Genomic DNA, 26,517 nt, shown 5'->3' on the forward strand with positions numbered 1-26,517 from the left:
CTTTATTCATGTGATTAATATATATTAGTAGCTCCAATTATGCACCAGATATTATGCTAGGTGTAAGAACTACACTTTTTTCTCAAAAGATCTAGTGTACTAGAAACCAGTGTCAGATCACCACCAGTGCTATAATATAAGAAAGCAGAATGTTAAATCCAGGCTACAGGGAGATCTGTATATGGTGTTCAGGGTTATGACAAAAATCCAAGACTTGTATTATGGAAAAATAGAGCAGAAACTGAATTCTGGAATAGAGAAGGGTCCTGACCAATCTCTGAGTGCAGATGAATTTTAGAAGCTGCATGAACTGATAAATAGAACATCCAAGATAAACTCTGCTCTAGACTGAATGAAATGCATGGATATGCTATTTCAAAAATATTTTAAAGTGCATGTTAATTTGTTTAATGTATATAACTAGTTTCTGTGAATTCATTGAAAAGAAAGCTTTGTCCTAATACCTATTTGTTTCTTCTTTGTGAGAATCATTTTTATCAGTATCTTATACTCAGAGTAACTACTCTGAAGATGACAATATACTGCATACTGTATTAACTATTGTTCTCTTGTTATTTTGTTTTATTTTTTTATAAAATGAAAAAGTAGAAGAAAAAGAAAAGTGTATTATAAGGATGCAAGAACTTCTGAAGATCTGGTGTATAGATTAAAATGGATAACAGTAAAGAAATAATTTGAGGGCAGAGTAAGAAAAGCACTGGCAGTCAGACAAGGTATTTAGGTATAAATTTATCATCAAATGAATGGAAACAAATGAATACATTTAAATTATGAACAAAATCACCTTTTGTTTTAGAAAGACTGTTCTAAATATATTGAGAATTAAAGTAGAACAAAATTAAAGACAGTAAAATTTGATAAGTGGCTATTGTAGCAACTCAAGGAACAAACATTATAAGACATTCTGGGATTGGTTAAATATGTGGTGCTGGCCAGAGCAGTTATGCCAGACAAGGAAATTAAAGGAGATATAAGTAGGAAAGTAAGAGGTCAAGTTAGCACTCTTTGCAGATGGTGTGAGCCTTTACATAGATGACCCTAAAAACTCCACTAGATGAATATCAGATCTGATAAAAAAAATCACCAAAATGGCGGGGTACAATATCTACACACAAAACTCAACAGCTTTCCTGCCTCCCAGCAATGGACCTTCCAAGTAGGAAATAAGGTGAAGAATTCCATTCACAGTAACTTCAGAAATAATGCTAGGAGCTAACCACAAGATGAAAGGACACTACAGTGGAAATAAAGGAACACTGAAGAAGGAAATGTAGGACCTTGTAAAATAGAAAGACATGCTTCACTGATGCACTGGCACAACTGATATTGTTACAAGGACCATATCATGAAACGTGACCTACCTATTCAGTGTGATTCCTCCTAGAGCACTGCAACATTTATCCCAGAACTAGAGAAAATAATCCCTGAATTTCGTATGGAAGTACAAAAGACACCATATAGCTAGTGCAATCCTGAGCAAAAAAGGCAGTGCTGGAAGCATCACAATACCCAATTTTTAATTATATTACAAAGCCACAGGAGAAAACACAGCATGGGTCTGGCACAAAAAGACACAAGGAGCCAGTGGAATAGGGCAGAACACACAGAACAAATCAGGGTGCTGATGGCCATCTGATCTGTGACAAAAGCCAAAAAAATTGCTGGAAAAAAGTCTCTTGAAAAAGTATGCTGGGAAACCTGGATATCCACATACAGAAGATCAAAAATAGATTCTTGTCTCTTATACTAAAATCTGACAAAAATGAATCAGGCATCAATTAGAGCAGAAATCTTGCAAATGTTAGAAAAAGACATAAGGGAAACATTTGAAGGTATAAGCCTATTAAACACTCTCTAAATTGGACCCCAATAGCACAAGAAATAATATCCAGAATCAAAAAGTGATATTACATCACTGGTTTTTTGAAAGGAACAGTTAATATTTAAATTTTTTCCTTGACCAATTTTGCATGATTATATCTGGTAATCTCAACAACTAATTTGAAGACAACAATATGCAAGGTAACAACCATTGGTGAATTCCTATCATCTTGTTTAGTGAAACTCTGCATCATTTCTAATGGGTTTTTTTTATTAGTTTTTTATTTTCTTTACCTGAGAATAATGGTTTGATCAATCTTACAATCTTACAGCTGATAATCTGAGCAATTCCGTTGGAGATAACAATATGTAATATAACAGCCACTGTTAATTCCTATCATTTTGTTTTGAAACCCTTTATCATTTTGGTGTTGTTTTATTTTTGTCTATGCTATTGTTATTTTGTTATTTTTTTTTTATTCTCTTTAAAATAAAAGGACAAATTCAAAAGCTCTGCAGAGCAAAAGAAATAGTAATGAGTGAAGAGAAAACATACAGAATGGGAGAAAATTTTAGTCATCTACACTTCTGACAGGACTTATTTACAGAACATATTAAAAGCTCAAAAAGGGGCTGGGGACTTAGCTCAGCAACGCAGTGCATGCCTGGCAAGTGCAAGGTCGTGAGTTTGATTCCAGGTACCGGAAAAAAAAAAACAAAAAACAACAAAAAAAATAATAAAAGCTCAAAAAACTACTCCCTCCAAAAAAAAAAAAAGTCAGTAGATGGGCAAGTGAATTAACCAGAGAATTTTTAAAAGACAAAATACAAATGGACAATAGTATATGAAAAACATCTTTCAAATGTTAGCCATTAGGAAAATACAAATGAAAACCTCACTGAGATTCTATCTCCAGTAAGAACAGTTATGATAAAAAGTACAAAACATGATAAATGCTGGTGAAGGTATAGGGGAAAAGGAATCATTCTATTTGTTGGTAGTGCAAACAGGTTGAACCACTACAGAAATCAGTATGGAGAGTCTGCAAAATATAAAAATAGATATACAATTTGATTCATCTATGCCACTCTTGGTATACTTGTAAAAGGATTAAAAATAGCTTACTATAGTGAGTCATGTATAACCAAGTTTAGAGCAGTACAACTTACAATAACTAAGTTGTGGAAACAACTTTGATACCCATCAACAAATGAATAATAAAGAAAATTATATGTATATTATAATTATAAAATTATATATATATATTATTCAGCTATAAAGCAGAATAAAATCATGTCATTTTCAGGAAAACAGAACTGTGGACCTTTATTTTTAAGCAAACTATACCACTCTCAGAAAGTTAGAAAATAACATGCTTTCTGCTTTATAAGAAAACAAAAAAAATGAATAAACAAAAATAAATACAAAAGCAATAGAGAGGACAGAAAACCAGAGGCAATCTTCTAGTGAAAGGAAAAGAGAAGAAGTAAGGGAGAGAGTGAGCAGGGATAAAAATAATCAAAATATGTAATATGCATGTAGAATACAATCATTAATCTCATACTGCACTACTGCTAATACCCACCAATGACAAATATATGCTACTACATTGAAATGAGAGACTACAGTTAAAAAAAATCTAAAAAAAAGTCGGTTAAAAAAATCTAACATTCTTACAGGTGTTAATATTAAACAATATCCAGGTTGACAACATAGTGTTACAAACAAGATGTAGAAGAGAATCTGTGCATGTTACTGTTTTTGAGATGACATCCATATGCTTTTATCAGTGCAGCTTATTATGTCTTAAATGATAAAGTTAGGATATTCAATGTCCCTCTTAAGAATGGCTGAATTTAGTGAGAAATCTTGTGCTTCTCAGGGCAGCAGAAAGAGATTTCCTATGTGATAATCTTTTAACCTTTAGTCTTCAGTGCTGAATGCAGAAATATAAATGCTAATACCTAAATGATGTAAAAATTGTGAAAACCCAAATTAGGTTTATAGGTGTGAGACTGAAAGAAATATACACAAAAAACAGAGGAGAAATTTTTAACAAATGCTAATGTTGTTGAGCCTCAAAAATTTCCAGAATTTCAGTTGATTTAGATTTCAGAAACTGTAGATCATTTTGCTTATACTGTATTTATGAAATCTCAAGCTATACTTGCCAAATTTTAATTCTTGGTTAGAACCTGTGTGACACTGGGTAAACTGGTTCATCACACTATTTGTGATTCCGTTCTAAAAATGGTATATACATTATTGGGTTTTTATATGGCTCAACTGGGTCACTAGGTGTGCAGTCATGAAAATAATACCCAGAACTCTATTATTGCTAGAGAGCCGTCACGTATATGGCATTTGAAGCACTGGAAAGAGCATAGAATTACAAGATGACTGGATGTAAAACCTTAGAGGACAATGATTTTTTCAAAAAAATGTTTATATTTCACCCTATACCAAATATTTCTATTTTTACTTTTTGGTACTTAGTTCTTAAATATAGACTATTGATCAGATTTCATAAGTACAAGGACACTTTACAATTTTATGCATTAAAAATAAAGAAATAAAATGCAAAGCTTTTTAAAAATCAAAGCAGTCAGACTTTTCTGTGGATTGCACTGTAAAACATAGCTCCATGATCACACCTCAAGGAAAAATTTAAATTTAATAACACTACCTTCAAGTTTTATCTATGTAAAATTATTAAGTACAGAATAATATAAGGTGGTGTCCTAGGTACTGCTATAACTAACAAAACCTGGCTTTACTAGGAAACAAAATTGTTCATTAGCCAGACCTCATCTATATACAGTAGTACTATCATCCTTCATATTTTAATGAGTCCTACTGCCGTGGGGCTCTCAGCTAACAGCACTGACATCAACCTTTCCACTCAGGGGCAAGTCATTCCCATAGACATGAGAGTGCCCTATGGCAATTGCTTTGCAAGACAATGTCATATTTACAGCACAGCTTCTCCTGGTCTCCAAAATGAGCATGATGCCATTATTTTTAGACCATGAGAAACTCGCTGAGGAAGACAGCTATGAAATTCACTTACTCATTATGTTCGTATTATTATTGCATAGAAACAGTACAGGATAATGAGATCCATCTTGGCATATCGGTATGTGTATGTAACATCTTTATTATTTGCATCCCCATTATTCCCACTTATTTCCCTCCCTCTTCCCCTTGATCCCTTTGGTGATCTCTAAATCTCTATCTTCTTTTTTGTCGACACTCTTCCTTTTATTATTTTTAGATTAGTCATGAATATGGTAACATGTGGCATGCAACTTTCTGTGACTGGCTTATTTTGCTTAACATAATGGTTTCTGTTCCATCCATTTTCTTGCAAATGAAAGGTTTTCACTCTTTTGTATAGCTGACTAATATTCTATTGTTATGTATATCTCATTTTTATTCATCTTTTGACAGGCATCCGGGCTGTTTCACAGCTTAGCTGTTGTAAATTGGGTTGCTGTAAACATGAGTATGCATCAATCACGATAGTATGCTGTCTTCAATTCTTTCAAAAAAATACCGAAGGTCTGAATAACTGGATCAAATAGTACATCTATTTTTAGTGTTTTGAGGAATTTCCATGATGATTTGCATGGTGTTTACTACTTTATATTCAGACCAACAGTATAGAAAGTTCCTTTATCCCCTGAATTCTCATCAGCAATCATAGGTTTTTATTTTTTTATGATAATCATTTTGACTGGAGTGAGATGGAATTTCAGTGTAGCTTTGATTGCTATTTTCATAATATCTAAGGATGTTGAACATATTTTCATATATTCATTGGCCATTTCACTTCTTTTGAAAACTGTCTGCTCAATTCATTCTCCCATGTGTTGATTGGGTTACTGCTTTCAGGGACGTTAATTATTTTTAACTTCAAATATTCTAGCTACTCTACTGAGAGATTATTATTACCTAGAATATTTGACGTTAAAAATAATTAACTAGAATCCAGCTTCAATCTTCTCCATGTGGATATCCAGTTTTCACAGCATTATTTGTTGAAGAGATTTTTTTTTTTGATCCTTTTGTTAATATTTGGATAGTTGCAGGTACATAGTTTTCTTTTTCTGTGTCTCCTATACTGTGTTTTTTTTTTTTTTCCTGTCTACTTGTCTGTTTTGTGCCAGTATGACACCATCTGTGTTACTATGCTATTCTTTTTATAATTTCAAATTGGGTGTTGTGATGCCTCCAGCATTGCTCTTGTTGCCCAGGACTGCTTTGGATATTGTGAGTGCTTCATATAAATTGTAGGATGGTTTCTTTCCAGGTCTGGGAAGAATATTTTAGTGTTTTATTGCAGCTCATGTTGAATCTGTAGCTCACTTTTAGCAATACTGCCATTTTATCAATATTAATTCTGCCAATTTATCAACAGAGATGTCTTCCACTTTTTAATATCTTAAACTTTTTCTTCAATGTTCTGTAACCTTCATTATAGTGGTCTTTCACCTTGGTCAAGGATATTTCTAGGTATTTTATTTACTTGAGGCATTTATGAATGGTATTGTTTCCGTGGATTTTTTTCTTGGCAGTTATATTATTGTTGCATAGAAATGCTACTGATTTTTGTGCATTCATTTTGTATCTTGCCACTTGGCTAAATGTATCAGCTCTAAGAGTTTTCTGGTACAGTTTTTAGGGTCTTCCAAGTAAGAAGAATATACCATCAGTGTGACAGTGTGACAGTGTGACAGTTAAGCCAAGTAAGCCAAATTGATTGGCCTGTGTGTTACACAGGACATTGGTAAACCACACTTCTGTATGTAGGTGGCTCTTGGAGGCTTGAACTTGGGTACTGTATCTACACTCTAGCTCTTGCCTTTCTGGAATTCATCTGTTTTGCTTTCTAATTTCCACGTGCTAAAGAGCTTTGCCCTACCGCAATCTTGCACCATGCCATTTCTGCCTTGCATCAGCCCACCATGCACTGAAACCTCTGAAATAATAAATCAAATTGATTTTTTTCCTTCTTTAAATTGCAGATGTTGGTGATTATGTACCAGTGATAAACAGCTGACTGATAGTTTGCAATATGAAGAATTTGGCTTGCTCACTTCATAGTCTTATTCATTTCATGTCCCTTTATTCTTTCTTTTGTTTAGTCTTGTTAAAAATTTAAGAACTCTATTGAACAGGAGTAGAAAGAGTGGACATCTTTGTCTCATTTCTGATTTTGGAGGACATGCTTTCAGTTTGTCCCCATCCAGTATGATGTTGGCTGTGGATTTATAACACAGCTTTTATTATTTATTTTTTTTAAATTTTTATTTTTATTTTTTTGGTACCGGAAATCAAACTCATGACCTTGCACTTGCCAGGCAAGCGCTGTGCCACTGAGCTATATCCCTGGCCCTTGACTTATATTATTTAGAAAAGATCCTTCCACACCTATCTTTCAAGGTTATTATCATGAAAAGATGTGTAGTTTTGATGAAGGGTTCATGTACATCTATTGAGATGATCATGTGAAGTTTCTAAAATTTTAATTATATATGTATTATATTTATTGATTTACAAATATTAAAACATCCTTGCATTTGTAACACTGAATCAACTTGTTCATGGTTTAGGACCTTTTTATTGTGTTCTTTAATTCTGCTTTCGAGAATCTTACTGAGGATTTTTGCATCTATATTAATTGGAATATCGATCTATAGTTTTCTTTGTTAAATCTGTTTCTGACTTTGCTAGTAAGGCAATATTGGCTTTGTAGAATGAATTTTTTATTTCATGAAAAAAGAGAAACATTCATGTTCTTCTTTAAACCTCTAGTAAAATGCAACATTAAATCCAGTGGATCTAAACTTTTCTCTGAGGGGAGAGTTTTTTGTGTTCTTTCTATTTTATTGCTTGTTATTGATCCATTGAAATGTATTTATGTCTAATTGGTTTAATTTTGATAGGTAATATATTTTTGAGAATTAATCCATTTCTTCTAGATGCATCAATTATAAGTTTTCAGAATGTTTTCTAATGACCCTCTAGATTTCAGTGGTACCTACATTAATTTTACTCTTTTATCTTTCATTTTATTAATTGGGGTCTCTCTCTTTGGCTAAGTCTTGCTCAAGGTTTATCTGTTTGTCTGTTCAAGCAGCCAACACTTTGATTCATTTGTATTGTTCTTTTGGTTCATAGCTCGTTAACTTCAGCTCTAAGCCTTCTTATTTATTTCAGTACTGGTTTTCATTTTGGTTTGTTCTTGTTCATCCAGGACGTCGAGATGCATTACTCAGGTATTTTTCTGGTGTAGGTCTTTATAGCTATAAATTCCCTAACAAAACTCCTTTCATTGCATCACGCAGAATCTAATGCCCTGTGGTCCCCCTCTCACTTCATTCTGGGAACTTTAAAGTATCACTCCTAATGTCTTAAATGACCATATGACCACTAAAAAGAATATAACAGCCATTGTCAAATTCCTAGAATTTGCCTAGTGAAATTCTGTATCATTTCTAACTTTTTTATTATTTTTTATTTTCTTTAAAAAAAGGAAATTATACTATGCAATGTCTTTGTATTTGTGTAGTTTCTTGGTTTCTTTTTCTGTTACTTACTAGTTTCCTTTCATTGTGTTCTGATAGGGTACCTAAGATTATTTTAATTTCTTGCATTTATTAAAACTTGCTTATGGCACAAATACGGTCTGTTTTGGAAAATGTTCTATTTACTGCTACAAAGAATATGTATTTTTGGATAAAACTCTCTGAATATGTCTTGATTCCGTCTGATCTGCCAAATAATTCTTAATTTTTTGTGTGACTGGCCTATTAGCTACAGTGGATAATTGAAGATCCCTTGTGTAATTGTACTGGGTTTAGGTGCCCCTTTATGCCAATTAGTGCTTGCTTTTTAAATATCTTATGTATGTGCATGATTTTATTTATTTGTTTATCATTGGCATATTTTGGAGATACATAATAGTTGCATTCATGTGGGAGAATTGGTACATATGTATAGTCACATCTCATTACTTGTACACTCTTTTCCCCTAAACTTTCCCTCTCCCCTTGCTCAAATTTCTTTACCATTTCTACAATGTCTACCTTTCTGCTTCCTACATTACCTCATCTTTTACTCTTTAAATTACATGTGTTTTGGATTTCTTACATGAGAAAAATCATGTAATGCATCAGTGTTAGATTTTACTTTGCAATATGGTCTCATGATAAATCTATTCCTACAAAAGACTCAAATTTACTTTTTTCCTGGCTTAGAAGTATTTCATTTTATATATATGGTATATTTTCTTTATCCTTTTATTTGTTGATTGGAATATATACCATTTCCATAATTTGAATATTGTGAATTGTGCTGCTATAAACATGGATAGGCACATACCACTATAATATAATGAATTTAACTCTTTTAGAAAGATGCCAGAAATGGTATAGTTGGGTCAAATGGTATTTCAAATTTTAGTTATTCAGGAATCTTCATACGGATTTCCATAGTTGATGTACTACTTTACATTTGCACCAACAATGTAGAAAAATTTGCATTGCCTTACAACCTTGCTGTTATTATTGGTTGTTGAGTCCTTTATAATAGTCTTATTAATGTAACAGAAAATCTCAGTGTTACTTGATTTCCATTTCTCTAAAGTTGAAGAATCCTGAACTTCTTTTATTTACTTATTGGACATTTTCACTTCTTTTGACATATTTCTACTCATCTTTATTGCCCATTTTTCATTATGTCTTTTGTTTTGGGGGCATCTAATTTTTTTTCATTTTTTTACGTCTCCTATATGTTACTCCTCTTTCCAAGTAGTCGCTAGCAGTTATTTTTTCAATTCTGTAGTTTGTCTCTTTACTCTGTTTCTTTTTATTATGCTGTGTGGAAGATTTTTAATTTTGGTATTTTCCCATCTAATGAATCACAGTGTCATTTCTTGTGCAATTGAGGTTCTGTTCAGAAAGTGCTTGCACAATGCCTATGTCTTCAAAAAATTTGACTATTTTCCTCCTAGAAAACTCAGATAATCTGCTTTTGTATATAGGTCTTTGATTCAGTTTGATTCAATTTTTTCTATAGGATAGAAAATCTTCACTGTTTGCTGCACATGGATAGCCAGTTTTCCCAGGACCATTTGTTAAAGAGGGTATCTTTTCTTCTTTAGTGTACGTTTTTTACCCCTTTGTAAAAAGTCAGATGATAAAGGAGCATAATATTGTTTCGGCCTCACCAATTATATTACACTGGTCAAAATATCTAGTTTTTGCCAATACCATGCTGTTTATCTACATTTTCATTACCATAGAATTGTTTGTTATTTAAATTTAAGATTACAACTGATTGCCTCTTTTTGCTCAGGATTCCTTTGGCTATTCCAACTTTATTGTGGTTCCATATAAAATTTAGGATTTGCTTTTCTAGTTCTTTAAATGCTATTCATATATTAATTGAAATTTTACTAAATCTATATATCATTATTTACAATAAGGCCATTTTGACAAGTTAATGCTGCCTACTCACGAGCAACGATGCTTTTCCATTTCTTAATGTCCATTTTAATGTCTTTTCTACAGTATACTAGTTTTTGTTATACAAGTTTTTCACTTCGTTGGTTAAGTTAATTCCTAGATATTTTTTTAAACTAATTGGCACTTACACTATTTCTTTCTCAATGGTTTCATTGTCACTCTGTCGGTATACCACAGATTCAGTTATAGAGGACTTTCACTTCCTTAGTCAGGTGAATTATTAGATATTTATGTTTCTTTGAAGCTATCATGAAAGTGATTGTTTTTGTTGTTTCTTTGTCAGTGGATTCATTCTTGGTGAGCACTACTTTTTCTGTGTTGATCTGGTGAACTGCCACTTTGCTGAATTTACTAGTTCTGTGAGTCTTTTGGTAAAGATTTTGAGGACTTCTATTTTTTTCTGATACAGATGATTGTACTTCGAAGTTAAGCTATACAAATAATTTAACTTCTTTCTTCTCTATTCTTGTGCCTTTAATTTTTTTCTTTTGAGTGATGGCTCTGTCTATAGTTTTGAGTAGTATACTAAAAAGAAGTAATAGCATTGGACACTGTTCTTATTCTTAATTTACCGTGAGCTTGGCATTGAGGTTGCCATAAATGATTTTCATCAATATGAGGTAATGTCCTCTACACTTATTTTGTTTGTTTGTTTGTTTGGTTTGGTTTGGTTTGGTTTGGTACTGGGAATGGAACTCAGGTCTTTGCACTTGCCAGGCAAGTGCTGTGCCACTGAGCTATATCCTTGGCCCCTTATTTGTTCACTTTTTACACTTACTTTTGTCAGAGTTTTTACTACAAATGGATGCTGAATTTGGTCAAAGGCTTTTTCTGCATCTATTGAAGTAATCATATGATTTTTATCCTTCTTTGTATGGTTTCTTACATTTATTCATTTACATGCATTGAACTACCATAGCATCCCTATGAAGTAGCTAACTCAGTCATGATTTATGATCTTTTTAGTGGTTTTACATTGTGTTTGCAAGTGTCATATTGAGCACTTTTACATCTATGCTTATTTAGGAAACTGGACTCTCATTTTTTTTCTCTGTCTCTGTCTCTGTCTCTCTCTCTGTCTCCCTTTCATTCTCCCTCTCCTTTATCTTATTTTGGTATCAAGTTGATGCTGGCTTCCAAGAATTAGTTTGGCTGCCTTCCTTCCCTTTCAATTTCATGAAAAAGTTTGAGGTGTATTGGATTTTTTTAGTTGATGGGATTTTCATTACTTTCTCTGGTTTATTGCCTTTTGATGGTACAGTCAAAGGTTTTACACCATCTTGGTTCGGCTTTGCTGATTCTTATATGTTTAGGGAATTCAACTATTTTTGCTGGGTTATCCAATCTGTACAAAAGTAAACTTTAAATAGTTTCTTATAATTCTCCAGATTTCAGTAGAGTCCCTCGTGGTGCTTTGAGTTTGGTTTTTTATGTCCAATTGCACTGAAATGTGTCTTTGCTTCTTTTGGAAAGCTTGGCTAAAGGTACATAAATCTTATGTTTTCAATGAACTAACTCTTTGATTTCTTGCTCTTTTGCATTTTTTTCTCAATTTGATTAATTTCTGATCTGATCTTCATAATTTCTTTGCATATAAATTTTTGGATTTGAATTACTACTGTTTTTCTAGAATCTTGAGATGTATATTAGGTTGATTGAGATTGCTCTATTTTTAATGTGGGAATTTATAGCCCAAAACTACCCTCTTTGAACTACTTTAATTTTGTCTGATAAGTTTTGATATATTGTCCTATCATTATTATTTGATTCTAGCAGTTTTTAATTTCTCTCCTGATTTTTTCTGTGACCACTGACACTGCATGTTGGTATATATTTGTCCTTTTATGTCCAGTAGTTTTTTCTGTGTGTGAAAGTTGTTGCAAAAATATTTGGTACATATATATTTTAAATTGTTAGCTCTTCCTAGTGAATTGTTCTCTTTGAAAGTATGTAATAACATTCTTTTTCTCTGATGAGTTTAGGCTTGAAGTCAACTTTGTCTGAAGATAGGATAGCTACATTTGTTTTTCTGTCAGTCTCCAGTTTCATGGATTATTATTTTTCATTCTTTTACTTTCAACCTATTTGTTTCTTTGTGGATAAAGTTTTTCTCTTGCAGGCAGTATTCAGTTGAATTTTTGATCCCATCTTCTAGTCTGTGACTTTTGACTGGAGAGTGCAGGCCATTGATATTAAGTATTATTATTTAAAGTTGCTTACTTTAAATCCTTTCACTGCATTATTTTTTCACTTGTAATTCCCTTGTATTTTTCTTTTGTTTAACTACTTTTCCAGTTAGATAGATTTTATTCTTTGAGCTCTTGGGCAATATTGGCATGACTGTGTATGTGTAGGATTTCATTAAGTACTTTGTGTAATGGTGATTTGCTGGCCGTTACTTCCTTTAAATTCTTTGTTGTGGAAAGTCATTATTGCCCAGAAAACATAATTTTGAAGGATACAGTAATCTCAGTCAGCATCTGCTTCCCTAAGTCTTGAGAAATGTCACTAAAGCTTCACCAGCCTTTGAGCTTTGTGTTAAGAATCTACTGTTATTCTTAAATGATTTCTTCTATAGGTTACTTGATGTTTTCCATCAGCAGTTTTTATTATTTTCTCTTTGCACTGAATTTCTGGGATTTTTGAATACAATGTATTACGTAGAAGATTTCTTCTGGTCATGGTTACTGGGGGTTTTCTGTGTGCGTTTTACATTTACATTGAATTTTTTCCCTAGATTAGGAAATTTTTTAGGATGTTTTAGTGACTAAGGTTTTTATACCTTTGGTGTGATCTTATAACCTTTCCTTGTCCCTTGTGATTCCTAGGTTGCTTTTCTGAATCATGTAGCACCTGTGGAATTCAGCTATCAGTGGTGCCTTGCTTTCAGTATATTACTGAGTTCATTATCCAATACATACCCTTGTATTCAAATTCTAACAGTCTCCCCTCAGACTGGCCATTCCTGTTGTCCATTTTCAATTGTATTTTTCATATTGAGGATTTCTAATGGATTCTTTTTCATAATTGTTACAAAAGTGATCATTCATATCTCTTTTATCTCCTTAACTTCAAACAATTTTTTTATTCTTTCTTTAAGCTCACTAAAACATTTTCTTAATTAAATATTTTCACTTTATTTCGTCTTTTTTAAGCTCACTATATACCTTATTGATTTTCACATTAGTGTTTTTCTTTTATTTCTTAAAATATTTTAATCATTTGGCTTGTAGATAAAAATATACATAATTCTGCTTGCTTTTGGTTTCCAGATATCTAAAGTATCCATTTCCATCCTTTTTCTTTTGGTCTATGTGTCTTTCCAGGTTTGCTGCATTTCTTGCAGGGAGAATATAGTCAGGTCTTATTTTCTGATACAATCTATCAGTCCCTCCTTTTAACTGTAGAATTAGAACCATTTACATTAAGTGTTATTATTGAAAGAAATGTACTAATTTCTATTATTTTGTTGATTTTTTGTTTGATTCATTCCTTACTCTCATGTTTTCATCTACTTTTTGATGGTTATAATTGTATTCTTTCTCTGTACCACCCTGTCTAGTGACACTCTGTATTGTCTCTAATTTTTTTTTTACTTTATTATTTTCTTATTCTCTTTAATGTTTTGATCAGTCTTCCATTCTTACATTTGATAATCTGAGCAACTTCATTGAAGATAACAATATGCAATATAACAACTACTGTTAATCCCTAACATTTGGTTTGAAACCCCGTATCATTTTTAATGTCCTTGCTTTGTTTTGTTTGTATTTTGCTATTGTTCTCTTTTTATTTTTTTTACTATGCTCTTTAAAATAAAAAAAAATAAGAAAAAACATAAAGTATTTTCTGCAGTGCTGGCTTAGTGGTCAAGAATTTCTTTTATTTATCATTATCATGAATGATCTTTTTTCTATTTTAAGTCTGAAGGATTGCCTTGTAAGACAGAAATATTGACAATTTTTTCAGGATTTTAAAAGCATAATTTCTAAAACTCCTGGCTTTTAGAGTTTTCATTGATTAATCTACTATTATTCTGATGGGTTTGCCATTATAATTGATATGATATTTCTTTCTATCAGCTGTTAGTGTTCTTACTTTATTCTAAATTGTTGGCAGTTTCACTATGATATGTCATGCAGAGGTTCTTTTCTCGTGTCTATTTGGGGTTCTAAATGCTTCCAGTACCTAGATAGCCACCTCATTCCGCCAACTTGTGGGATATGATCTGCGGAAAGTTCTATGAGTTTTCTATGTCATTATCTTGTATTTCTTGCTCGTCCTTGAGGCCTGTGAGTTTTAAATTTAGTGGTTCAGTGATCTCAAAGAGCTGTTGAATATTCTGTTAACTGATTTGTTTTGTTTTTTAATTTTTTTGTCCTTTTTTCCTTTTTTAATTTTCTTAGTACATAGTTACCACACTTAATAATAACATTCATCACAGAAAGTTGATATACATACCTGACACATTCTAGTTCTTTTTAACCCTCTCTCTTTCCCTTATCTCTTGGGCCCCTTCCTTTTGTGCAAAAGTGTTATCTTCCTGCTTTCTATTATCTTTCATAGTGCTCTATAAAGTATATTTTGAGTTTTTTCATGTAAGAGAAACAAAGTGATATTTTAGCTTGTATGGCTAATTTATTTCACCTAACATTATGGTCTTAAGGTGCATCTATCTTCCTACAAATAATTCAAGTTTATCCTTCTTCATGATAGAGTAGTACTCCACTGTGTATAAATATCACATTTTCTTTATCTATTTATCTGTTGATGGACATATAGTTTTGCCTACTATGAGTTGTGTTGCTACAAACATGGGTATGCATATCCCACTGTGATATTATGTCCTTAATTCTTTCACAAGATACATAGAAGTAGGGTATTTTGAGATAGTGTTTTTGCTTTATTACCGCCTGAATATTGTTGTACATGTACTTAGTTTTCAGGACCTGATATTCTTTATTCTATTTCATCTGACTGCTCAGATTTTCAACTGAGTTTTTTATTTAACTAATTGAGGTTTTCCTTTCAAGAAATTCTGACTCTCTTTCATAGCCTCTATTAATGGAAGTATTATGTCAGTATTCTACAGTATGCTCCTTAATTCACTCAGCTGCTTATCTGTAATTTCTTTGAATTCATGGATCATTTTAATAATTGATTCATTCAAGTTCTCATTTGTGTATTCTTTAAATTTATTGATAATTTTAACTACAAACTTTACACAATTATGTGTCTGAGCATGGTGTGGTGACTCATGTCTATAATCCCAGTACTTAGGAGTTTGAGGCAAGAGCATTGCCCTAAGTTCAAGGCCAGCCTGGGCTGAATAATGAGACACTATCTCAAAAAAAATAACAGATTATCATCATCATAATGCTAACCACAATAAAAGTTTCTTGCCTAGAATTTAATCCAGTTCAATGTCTGTGACTTTGCTATCAAACTATTAACTAAAATTGTGGAATTTTAAACTTTTGGACAAATGTTATGTTTTCTCATGTTGCTTGGTGTTTGGGTTAAGGTTTTCAAATCAGTTGAGATGGAGATCATTAACATTAATTGTAGAGGGCTTTTTTTTTATAAGTGGCTCTCATTTTGTGATGTACCCTAGACTGTGCACATATGTGTCAGTGTAAAAGCAACCAGTCAACCTATTCAAATCCCCAGGATCTCCTTATGAAGGGAAAATAACCACAAGTAATATCAATATCTAAAGAATCAACCATATGTCAACCTATGATGGTAAACTTGTTTCAAAACTGTCTCCTATTTTACTAACCTAACAAAGGAAGGGGAGATTAATAATGTAGGATAGGTTAGAAAAAAATTAGACATTCATGATAATATTTATATATGAGAATAAAGTGTTGCAAGAAGAGAAATATGAGAATGCATCAGAGGAGAAGTAAATGTGCAGAGAATGGAAAAGAATATAAATGGGAAGTGATAGGGAGATTAAATTCAGTTAATGAACTTGCAGAAAAGTGAAGCTAGAAAACCCCATGAAACAACATGGTAAAAAAGCATGACAAAAAGGTAAACACAATAGAAACACAAATAATAACACACATATATACTCTCCCACACATAAAGCAAAAGGTCTAATATTCCTCCTTGTGGGTACATTTAGAATGGGACAATCATTTCCTCAGATTTCTATTGTTGGAAGCTACCTCATATAAGGAGGGTTGTGAAAATCTTTTTTTAATCCATAGTTCTCCTTTCTAGCCTCTGTCCAAGTATTTGAAACAATTTAAAGCCATCTACAGGGTAAGTTTCAGCCATCCAAGTTGCAGACAGGTGCTACCTCCTTGTGTGAGGTAGTTTCCAACAATAGAAATGTGAAGGAAATGATTGTCCCATTCTCAGTGTGGCAGGACTAGCTCACACTTGATTATCACAGACTGATCAGGTCCAAAACCTCCCAAATGAGTGGATGATGAAAACCTAAGTAAAAGAGCAAAGTGGTATGATTTTACGGCTCCAAGAAGATCAAAACCCTTGAACAGAATTTGAGATTCTCTGTGGGCTGAGACAAAGAAACTCTCTAGGCAGTCTGTATTTATTTGGTTTTCAAACAAAGGAAGGAGATACTGAGGAAAGTGCAGGAGACAGAGCAGGACCTTAAGAGTCAGTTCAAAGACTTCCCCAAGTAGTAAATTATGCTCATTAGGAGACTATCTTATCTCCAGGTTGACATTCACTGCAGAAGTGAGACACCTGCAATTATAGTCTCTATCTAGTACATCAGGGTTGAAGCCAGGAGTCCTCAGATGTGGTCTTATCTTGTCCTTTGAGGTGTCATGGCATCACAGGCCAATACAGGCCTCAGCCAGAACCAGTGACTCACAGAGGTTCACTTACTATGAGTCACTGCCATCTCCAGATAAAGGGGCTTAGGCCTGGGACAGACTCACAAGTAAACATAGAAAGCTAATTGAATAATTTAAAATCCTGCTCAAAGCCTTTTTGTAGTGGTCTCCACCATTTGATCTTACCTTCAGATGAGGGTACTGGCAAAATATGAGTCAACTGCCAAGAATCTCTCTCACATGTTTTGTTGGCAGGTCAGCATTATGCTCTTAAATTCCAAAGTACGGCAGACCAAGCTCTCAGAAGCAGCGTCTACACTGCCTTGTGTACTCTCACAGCCTTTGAATGAGCAGAAGCATTGCATGCACTAAAGCCATGCTGGGAAGAGATGCCAGGAAGGTCCCACAAATGTAGGAACCACCAATGTTGCTCCCAGACTCAGACTCCCTCTCCCCCATAAAACCTCACAGAGCTGAACTCTGTCGTGTCACAATATTCAATCTACCATTTTGTTTGTTTGTTTTTGTTTTTGGCATTTCCCTCCACCAGATGGGTTTCATGCTGTCCAACAACTGCGCTGAGACTTTCGAAGCCGGGAAGTCTGGTCTTCTGTACCCAGATGCTGGAGTATATTCCAGTTTTGCTTGGTTTTAGTTTCTGTGTCACAGTTGACATTTTTCTGAGCCAAAGTTGACCCCTGGAGATTGTTGCCTCCCTGGAGATAAGTGCCTGTTTCATCTTGAAGATTTTTCTAGAGTTGGAATTTGTTTTCCTGCAATAATTGTTGGTTTGGGTGAATATTTTAAAGCAGCTTGTGAGTGTCCATCACCTCCAAACCACCATGATGATCTTCTGAGGACAAAGTAATTTTAAAGACATAATCAAGAACTGAACCAGGAATCTGATACTTGAGAGTCAACTAATTGGTCATCTCAGTTCTATTTTCAAAACAGGTCCTGAATCTGAGCATTTCTCACCTTCTCTGCTACTGTGACCCTGGCAAAGCCACTAATGTTTGCTGTCTGGTTTGCTACTTTGGTCGCCTAACTTGTCTGCCTTCCTTGACAACTCAAACAGCACTTTCAATTGTCACCTCCACCAACTTCTTTCTCCTTTATCAAATAATAGCATTGTAACTCACCTGTTAATGCTCAAACTGAAAACCTAGACTCACTGGGATTTTTGCTTTTTCCCTGAGTCTCCATAACCAATACAGTAAGAAACACATCCTACTTTTTTCTGTTTTCAGAATGTAATAAGAATCCCACCCTGCACTCAGCTGCCACATCTATCATCTCTCTGTTAGAGTATTGTATTCCCTTTTGTCGTATTCCATGTAATTTTCTGCACAACAAAATAATTTTTTAAAGAAAACAAAAGAGAAAACTTCCTAACCCCTAAATTACACAGCCTCTTTGTATGTCTACCTCATATCCTCCTCTCCTTCCCTTCAGTCAGTAAGATTAGCCTTCTCTTTATGCATCAAATTGCATACTGGGGGTATTTGCAGTAGATAGCATCTCTGCCAGGGAGCATACTTCTCTTGTATCTTTATATTGTGAATGTGAAAAACTAAGTCAGATCATTACTCTATCAGACTGACATTAGAGAAGTTATTTTAGTCCAGAATCCATCTCTACTTCAGCTTTTTTACCTAAACAAAAATAAATTAGAAATAGAGTCTACCTAGATCATCAGTCACATAGCTTTATATATACTCTGACTTCAATAAATGTTTACTGAATTAATTAATGAATTAATGGAGTTTAAATGTTATATTTCATAATTTCCAAATAGGCTAGTTTATGGTGAGCATCTCCTTTCAGCCTGAAAGTGACGGGTGATAAATCATCAAATAAGTACCCTAAAGCCAGATGGTAGAGAATTTAGTTTCAGCCAAGAGGACTTAATAGTTTGGAAACTGGAAATTTGTTAAGAATTTTTGAACTACAAATGTATATTTTCACAGCTGACACTAAGGAAATTAGTAAGTCCTTAAGAAAAAAACATGTAGTACAGAAATACAGTGTTATTCTGCATATCCTCAGAATTCAGTTACCCGATTTGGGCCCTTCTCAAGATTTTGAAAGAAAAAGTCTGAAATAGGTGATAATTATTAGGCATAATATTTTGGCAGCTGTTTTTTAATATTGCCTCTGGTTCTACTTCATAAAAGTTGCTCTGATACATTCCCTAATTATCAGGATTCATGAAAGTAATTACAGTAAAATTAGTTTCAAAGTTTATTCCTAATTTGTTTCCCACAGGCTCTCTGACTCTGAGAACACATCATGTTCAAGATTCCAAAATGGGATTCGTGATCAATGCGATCTATTCCATGGCCTACGGGCTCCACAACATGCAGATGTCCCTCTGCCCGGGCTACGCAGGACTCTGTGATGCAATGAAGCCAATTGACGGAAGGAAACTCTTGGACTCCCTGATGAAAACCAATTTTACTGGGGTTTCTGGAGATATGATCCTATTTGATGAGAATGGAGACTCTCCGGGAAGGTATTGTTACTATTCCCCTGTAGACAATAGTTTTTAAACAACAGCCGACTCTTGATCCTGGGGTGTCTGCTTCTATTCTTTGTAGTTATTTAGGGTTGCTGGCCACACATACTTAGCCCAGATATCTCATGCTGAGCAAACGAATTACTGCCTTTTTCCCTGTGACCAAGAGAACACATTGATGCTGAGGTCTAAAATGTCCCTTTGAAATCTTCACGCCGCATTTCAGAAACCTAGATTTAGCATCAGGAAACTCCCTTTATCATAAATAAGGAAAAGCCTTCTCTGTCATTTTTAAATATACTTGTCAGGTTATTGTCTAATCTCTGTTATCTTCTTGGGTCATAGAACTCTTCTGAAACAAGAACAATTCAATTTCTGTTAATCCCTAAAAGGGCAAGGTGCTTTTTTATTGTTTGCTATGCTTACAGTGCATTATAAGTCATATTTTACTTTGTTATCCTCCAGCTGAAGCAATTTCTCCCTCGTTGAGAACTAAATTGCCCTTTTCTCTGAAATTTCACCTTTCATTATTTGTAGAGAGGTACCTGAGAAATATGAAACTTCTCATAATTATAGGTCAGCCTTCAGAGAGGTCACTAGGTATCGAAAACTCACTGGAATACATATCTATCCCCTGCACCAAAATCTTACATTAATCCTCACAGGATTGTTTCAAACCATTAGTGATAATTTCATTGAAAGTCTACTTGGATGTGTAGCAGGGATAAGTCTTCACTCTGCTCTGCATTTGAACAATCAGGGTCCTTTGGTCCCCATTGCAAAACTCCAAGTGCTCTTCCAGCAGAACGTATGCTTAACAGCTGTGCTTGCAGAAGGGTTGGCTGGCCTTGCCAAGAGAAGTCTCATGAATCCCTCAGTCACTCACATACCATATGCCCACACTTTCTGCCAGCAATCCGGGTTTAGCTCATTTTTTTATTCGGAAGTAAGCTGGACCTGTCCTGGGTGCAGCTGTTGCCATCTCACTTGCTAGCCTGCTATGTGACAACTGGTTCCAGCAACACAGCTGAGATAAAACCTAGTTATTTTTTCTGTTCTAGAGATTTGAAGAGTATTGCATCAGTCAGGCTGTGTACCAAGATAAGGTGACTTTTCACATATTGTCTTCTACTTTTGGATGTTCAGTGCATCCACCAGGGAAAAAAAACAATCTTTTGCTCAAGCTCAAAAGAAACTGCAAATGTGTTGTAAATCCCCTTATGGGTGGTTGACCCCTGAGCTCCGTGTTCAGGCTCAGAACTCAGGCCAGTGCTCAGCTGTCTATACATAGATTTATATCTGCGTCCATCTCTAGAGCACTGATGTCAGCTTGGGACTTGCTAAGAGACGGAAAACTGCAGCTCCACCAATTTCAGTTTCCATGTCAGGACCCAAACCAGTTCCACAAACCAGATATCAAGGAAATGTCTCCGACGGCTCAGCTCTATTTCTGTGGGAACCCTAGTGGAATGCAGAACGTACCTACATCACACATAATCTAGACATGCAGGGCTGGGGATTTAGCTCAGCGGCAAAAGCACCTGCCTTGCAAGCGCAAGGTCGTGAGTTCGGTTCCCAGTACTGGAGAAAAACCAAAAAAAAAAAAAAAAAAAAAAAAAAAATAGACATGCTATGAGAGAATACTTTTAGGAAACTGGTTCTTTTTTTTTTTTTTTTTTTTTTCTCCGGTACCAGGAACCGAACTCACGACCTTGCGCTTGCCAGGCAGGCGCTTTGCCGCTGAGCTAAATCCCCAGCCCCGGAAACTGGTTCTTAACTTTCTTTGGAACATGAATCTCTTTAAGACCCTGATAAAATTCTAGAGGTTCTTTCAGGGAAATATACATAGAATTTTGATTCAATTTCAGGGAATGTGTAGACATTTAGACTATTCATGTACAGCTAAATAGAGATATTAGTGCAATAATAAATTATCAAAGTTGACCTCTAAGGGCATAGACCAGACTCAGGAAAGGGTAATTTGCAGCTTTATGAAGCTATAAGTGTTTATAAGCAGAGTAGCCTGGGAGATATATACAGATATAGATATAGATATAGATATAAAATATTGATTGTGATAGACTAATTGGTGTATATTTTAATCCTAGGAGGTGCATAATATTATTCTTTTTTCCATCGGAAGAAACTGAGGTTTACAAAGATTAAATGATACAACTAAAGACAGTCTAGTAACTGCTAGAGTTAAGATTCTAACTCAGTCCCCTGGGCTTCAACTTCTTATCTTGTATAATAGATTGTCAGTGAATCAACCAGTAGCAAAACTTTAGAAAAGCTTTTTTTCTGAGAAATATTTCTGTAGAGTAAGTTGCTGTTCGGCTGGATCAGAAAGATCTCCAGCTGGACAAGGAGCCAAAGGAGACTAAGGTAACTAGGGATTCCACAAAATTGCCAGTCATAACAGCAAGACCCTGAGCACTTCCAGAGAAGGCAATCCACTCTGCCACAGACAGCTGCATACTGATAGAGAGCTCATTTTAATCATTTTTTAAAACGCATTTCTGGGGCTGGGGATTTAGCTCAGTGGCACAGCGCCTGCCTGGCAAGTGCGATGTCATGAGTTTGATTCCTGGTACCGGAAAAAAACCAAACCAAAACAAAACAAGTAAAACTTACTTCTGACTAGAGTACTATCAAGTCACAGTTCTTTAACATTAAAGTAAACTAAACTGAGGAGAGGAAGCATGAGGAGCAAATATTAAATTAAACGAAGAATATGTAAAGCAAAATTTAAAATGATGTGGATTCAATAATTATGTGTATATAAAATATTTGAAACTAATGGCATAAAGGAAAGTGCCATGAAATTTTATAAGGGCAAGTTCCTCAAGTTTTACAGCAACTGATTCAACAATAAGTAGCATAAGAATACCCATGGCAATTTCATAAGCAGCCACCAAATTTTAATACAAAGAGGTATCATTAAATCATAATAAAATGATTTTAAAACATTCACTTGAAAGAAAGCATGAAAAGAGCAATAGAAAGAAAAGAATAGATGGAGGGGCTGGGGATTTAGCTCAGTGGCACAGCACCTGCCTGGCAAGTGCAGGGTCGTGAGTTTGATTCCCGGTACCAGAAGAAAACCAAAAAAAAAAGAAAAGAATAGATGGAGTAAGTAGAAAATATTGAACTAGAGCAATGCTCAGGTTAAAAAAATCATCCAGTAAGAATTGATCTTAGATTTTTAAAAATAATTTTACCCATACTATATTTGAAATGGTTCAATCTGTATAATGGAAAAGTATTCCATGTTAATTATTATTTATGTTTTTGGTCAAACTCTGTGGTCTCTCTTCAGTCTATAGTTACCTAATTCCAAAGGCACAGATCATGACCTTTGCTTTTTTTTATGAACCAGGGCTAGCCCAGTGCCATATTTAAGAATTACACATTAAAATGTTTTAAAAACACCTTAGGTTAAAATTATAAAATGAGACAATCATAAAAGCAAAATTCTCTTCACAGTCTTCTCCCACAGTTCTTAATCAATTCTCCTGACATCCTGACATCAGCCCCGAAGGAAAGAGGGCCTTCATCACTACCTTTGGATACCCACACATGTCTCAGAACTCTCATCATTAGGAAATGTACTATTTCTGCTCAATGGAAACTTGATTTGTTCTAGTTTCCATTAAATGCATTAATAGAGCTTCTTGCTGCAGCAATATATTTTGTTTTTTTGATGACATTTAAAATTCATTTAAAAATTATTCAGGTTATTTGAGCTCTAAAATGTGGAGCAGCTAAGGAAGAGATAGACACGGGGGCACACAGAGAAAAGGGAACGATTCTGAAGGGTGAGAGCATATGCAAGGACACACTGTGATGAAGAGAAAGTTTCAGGAGCACAGAGATGTAGATGCCGAATAGTGGGAGAGGAGAGAGGACACAGGACAGGAAAAGGAGTAACCCGGCTGGGGAGTTCACACTCTCATGTCCTCTCCAAACACTTTCATCTTTGCTTCTCATACTGATGCTGGGTGACTGGGATCTTTACCAAATCTGTCAATAATAAAAAGGATACTAAATTACTTATTGCTCTTTACTGGACAATAAGATACAACCTTCTAGATTAGATAGTAAGTAAATATTGTAAAAAGCCACTGCTTTAATTAACTAAAATTTAAAAGAAGGCATTCACTTTTGTCATTTAGATAAAGAATAAAATCTATATAGCATCTGTAAAAGTTTTTTAAAAATATAATTCAGAAGAAAATGTGAAAACTTTCAGTAGTAAATTTTTCTTACCATTTTGTTTTTTAGAATGCTACTATTGAAGTTTCTAAAATGCAATCATAAAGTTTCATAACCAGAACTACTCTTGACACTCTCTCTTTATGTTTGTCTTCTGGGTAAGAAATAATTACCAGGATAAAAAAGACTAATTCCAAAAGAAAGATTCATTTTCTCTGTTTAATAGTTTGAAAGGTTAAGGCAAAACTAAGATTTAACTTTTCTTGCAATCATTTCCTAGTTAAATATGACATTTCAATTTTATAGTTTTCATGTTCATTTTTATTAAAACTACAGACTTCACTTTTTTACCATTTTTTGTTTTGTTTTTGTTTCATTGCTTTGAGACAGGGTCTTGCTTTGTAGTTCAGGCTGGCTTTGAACTCACTTATGGAGCCCAGGTTGGCCTCAGAATCATAGCAATCCTCCTGCTTCAGCCTCCAGAGTGCTGGGATTACAAGTGTGCACCATGACTCTCATCAATTTTTTACCATTTCTGATACATAAATTTTAGAGTGATCAGTATAGAGATAAAAACTTTATAATGTAAAGCTATTAAAATTTTACAATATTTAAGCAACAGAGAGTTGCTCTCTTGGTTGTCCTGAACAGAGGTGAAATAATGCAATGGAGAAGAAGGAAAAATGGCAGTGAATTTCAAATGCTTAGACAAGACCTGGCTTTCACTCTTGCATTTTCTGCAACCTGGTCATATTACCTAGGCTCCCTGAGCTTCAGTTGCACTCCCTGTAAAACAACAGCTTGGACTGTACTGTCTCAGTTAAGAATCGCTGGAAATGGGGCTAATAGCTCATTTTTCAAGAGAGCAATGAAACCTTGATACCTCTTCAAATCATGACCAGCAAAGAAGAAAGCCTCCTGACATTGACGTCTCTTACTCCTAGACTAGAAAGCTGACTTTCTGTGAGCAAGTCACCATTTAAGACTTAGAATCCTAAATATTTGGAGTAAGCAGTGACATAACACATGAGTTCTTTTTACTCTAGTGCTCTGTGCATCTCTGCACACGCACAGCACCCATCTGATCACTGTGACAGCATGCAAGGAAAATGTAATATGAATTTTGATTTAGAAATGGCATTTAAACAGTTATCCAAAAATTTTAATGATTTCAGATAAAGAAGGTTAGACAATTCCTAAGCTGCCAATCAGCCAACAAAATACAAGGATGAACTGATTTCTGAAGAAGACACAAAAGTTTTTAAAAAGTGATTGTGAATAAAAACAGAATGCTACAATGTAGTTTCAATAGACTGTGCCAGGTTTGGTTTTTCTATTTCTGCATAGAGTATATACTGTGCTGTGTTTGGTAACCTGATTACTGGAATCCAAAAGCTAGAAAATTTTCTTCCATACACATTTCTAGATAGCTAAACACAATGGGCATGAACAGTTAGAGGAAGCATTCATGGGTCAGTATGTCAGTACTGATAATCCTGGGTTGGGGGACATTAAGAAAAGAGAGCTCTATGTGAAGACATTGTACAACTTTGACTCCCCTGTGCTAACTGACAAGTGGTGATGATCATCAGACGTTCTCAATTATTTCAGAAGGCTTCTCTGGAAATGCAAGAAATGGCTTTTAAATAAGCACATTGCTTATCCTCTGTACATCCTCAAAACTAAGAGTAATAGATAATAAACATTGAGAGCTCACAAAATATTTCTCTCTTCCATTATTTTTACAATGCACTAGATGCACTAGAAATTATCTTCAGATTTTTAAAAACATCATACCTGAAACATCTCTTATAATATAAATTAACCATTGGTGAAGAGTAATTTATGAAAAGTAAAAATCTGATCTGATCCAAATTCCCCCTACAGTCCCTACTGCTGAGAAAAAGATCAAAGTTTTGCCAAATTTCTCATTTGATTAATAAAGAAAAATTTTATGACATTATTTGAATGAAGAGAAAATCCTTCCCAACATTTCTCAGAAGTTTTTGTTTAAACTTCTTTAAGTTATTTCAAAACCGTCTTCATCCTGCTGAGGTCAAGTCACTTTCTCACATGGGATTATTTTCTATTTCAGGTGTAAGCTTGAATGTAAAAAGGAAAAGGTCTCTAAAGAGAAAATGAAACAGACAGGTTTTTTTCTCATCCTAAATGCACTGCCATGGAAAATTCCAGTGTTGTTTAAGTGAACATAGATATATTTCTGGGAAAAAGGTCCACTGTATTTTCATAGATGGCTATATTCTTAGCTGAATGATTACTGTATTCTTGTTCCTAAGGTATGAAATAATGAATTTCAAGGAAATGAGAAAAGATTATTTTGATTATATCAATGTTGGAAGTTGGGACAATGGAGAATTGAAAATGGATGATGATGAGGTATGGTCCAAGAAAAATCACATCATCAGATCTGTTTGCAGCGAGCCGTGTGAGAAAGGCCAGATCAAGGTAAAATGGGTCTGCATTTTTAAATTTTTCTTATAAATTCAGCAGTGTTAACTATCATTAGCTACTTTTTTAATTAGAGTGGGAAGGAGATCATAAATAAGTTATGACAGATATACCAATTGTGTGTGT

The 26,517-nt window shown here is 34.3% G+C and overlaps 1 protein-coding gene across 1 annotated transcript in view; it reads left to right on the forward strand.

The window, feature by feature from the left end:
* Grm5 (glutamate receptor, metabotropic 5) overlaps window positions 1-26,517 on the forward strand; it is a gene marked incomplete at its 3' end in the record, with an annotated part of 495,155 nt that overhangs the window by 386,080 nt on the left and 82,558 nt on the right. Inside the window, exons 5-6 of the mRNA XM_005380433.1 lie at window positions 19,458-19,704; window positions 26,220-26,388. Of these exons, the coding sequence (XP_005380490.1) occupies window positions 19,458-19,704; window positions 26,220-26,388 (416 nt within the window). The remainder of the gene's footprint in view (window positions 1-19,457; window positions 19,705-26,219; window positions 26,389-26,517) is intronic.

The sequence above is a fragment of the Chinchilla lanigera genome, unplaced genomic scaffold (assembly GCF_000276665.1).
Source record: "Chinchilla lanigera isolate Chin_1 unplaced genomic scaffold, ChiLan1.0 scaffold00013, whole genome shotgun sequence".
NCBI classification, from domain to species: Eukaryota; Metazoa; Chordata; class Mammalia; order Rodentia; family Chinchillidae; genus Chinchilla; species Chinchilla lanigera.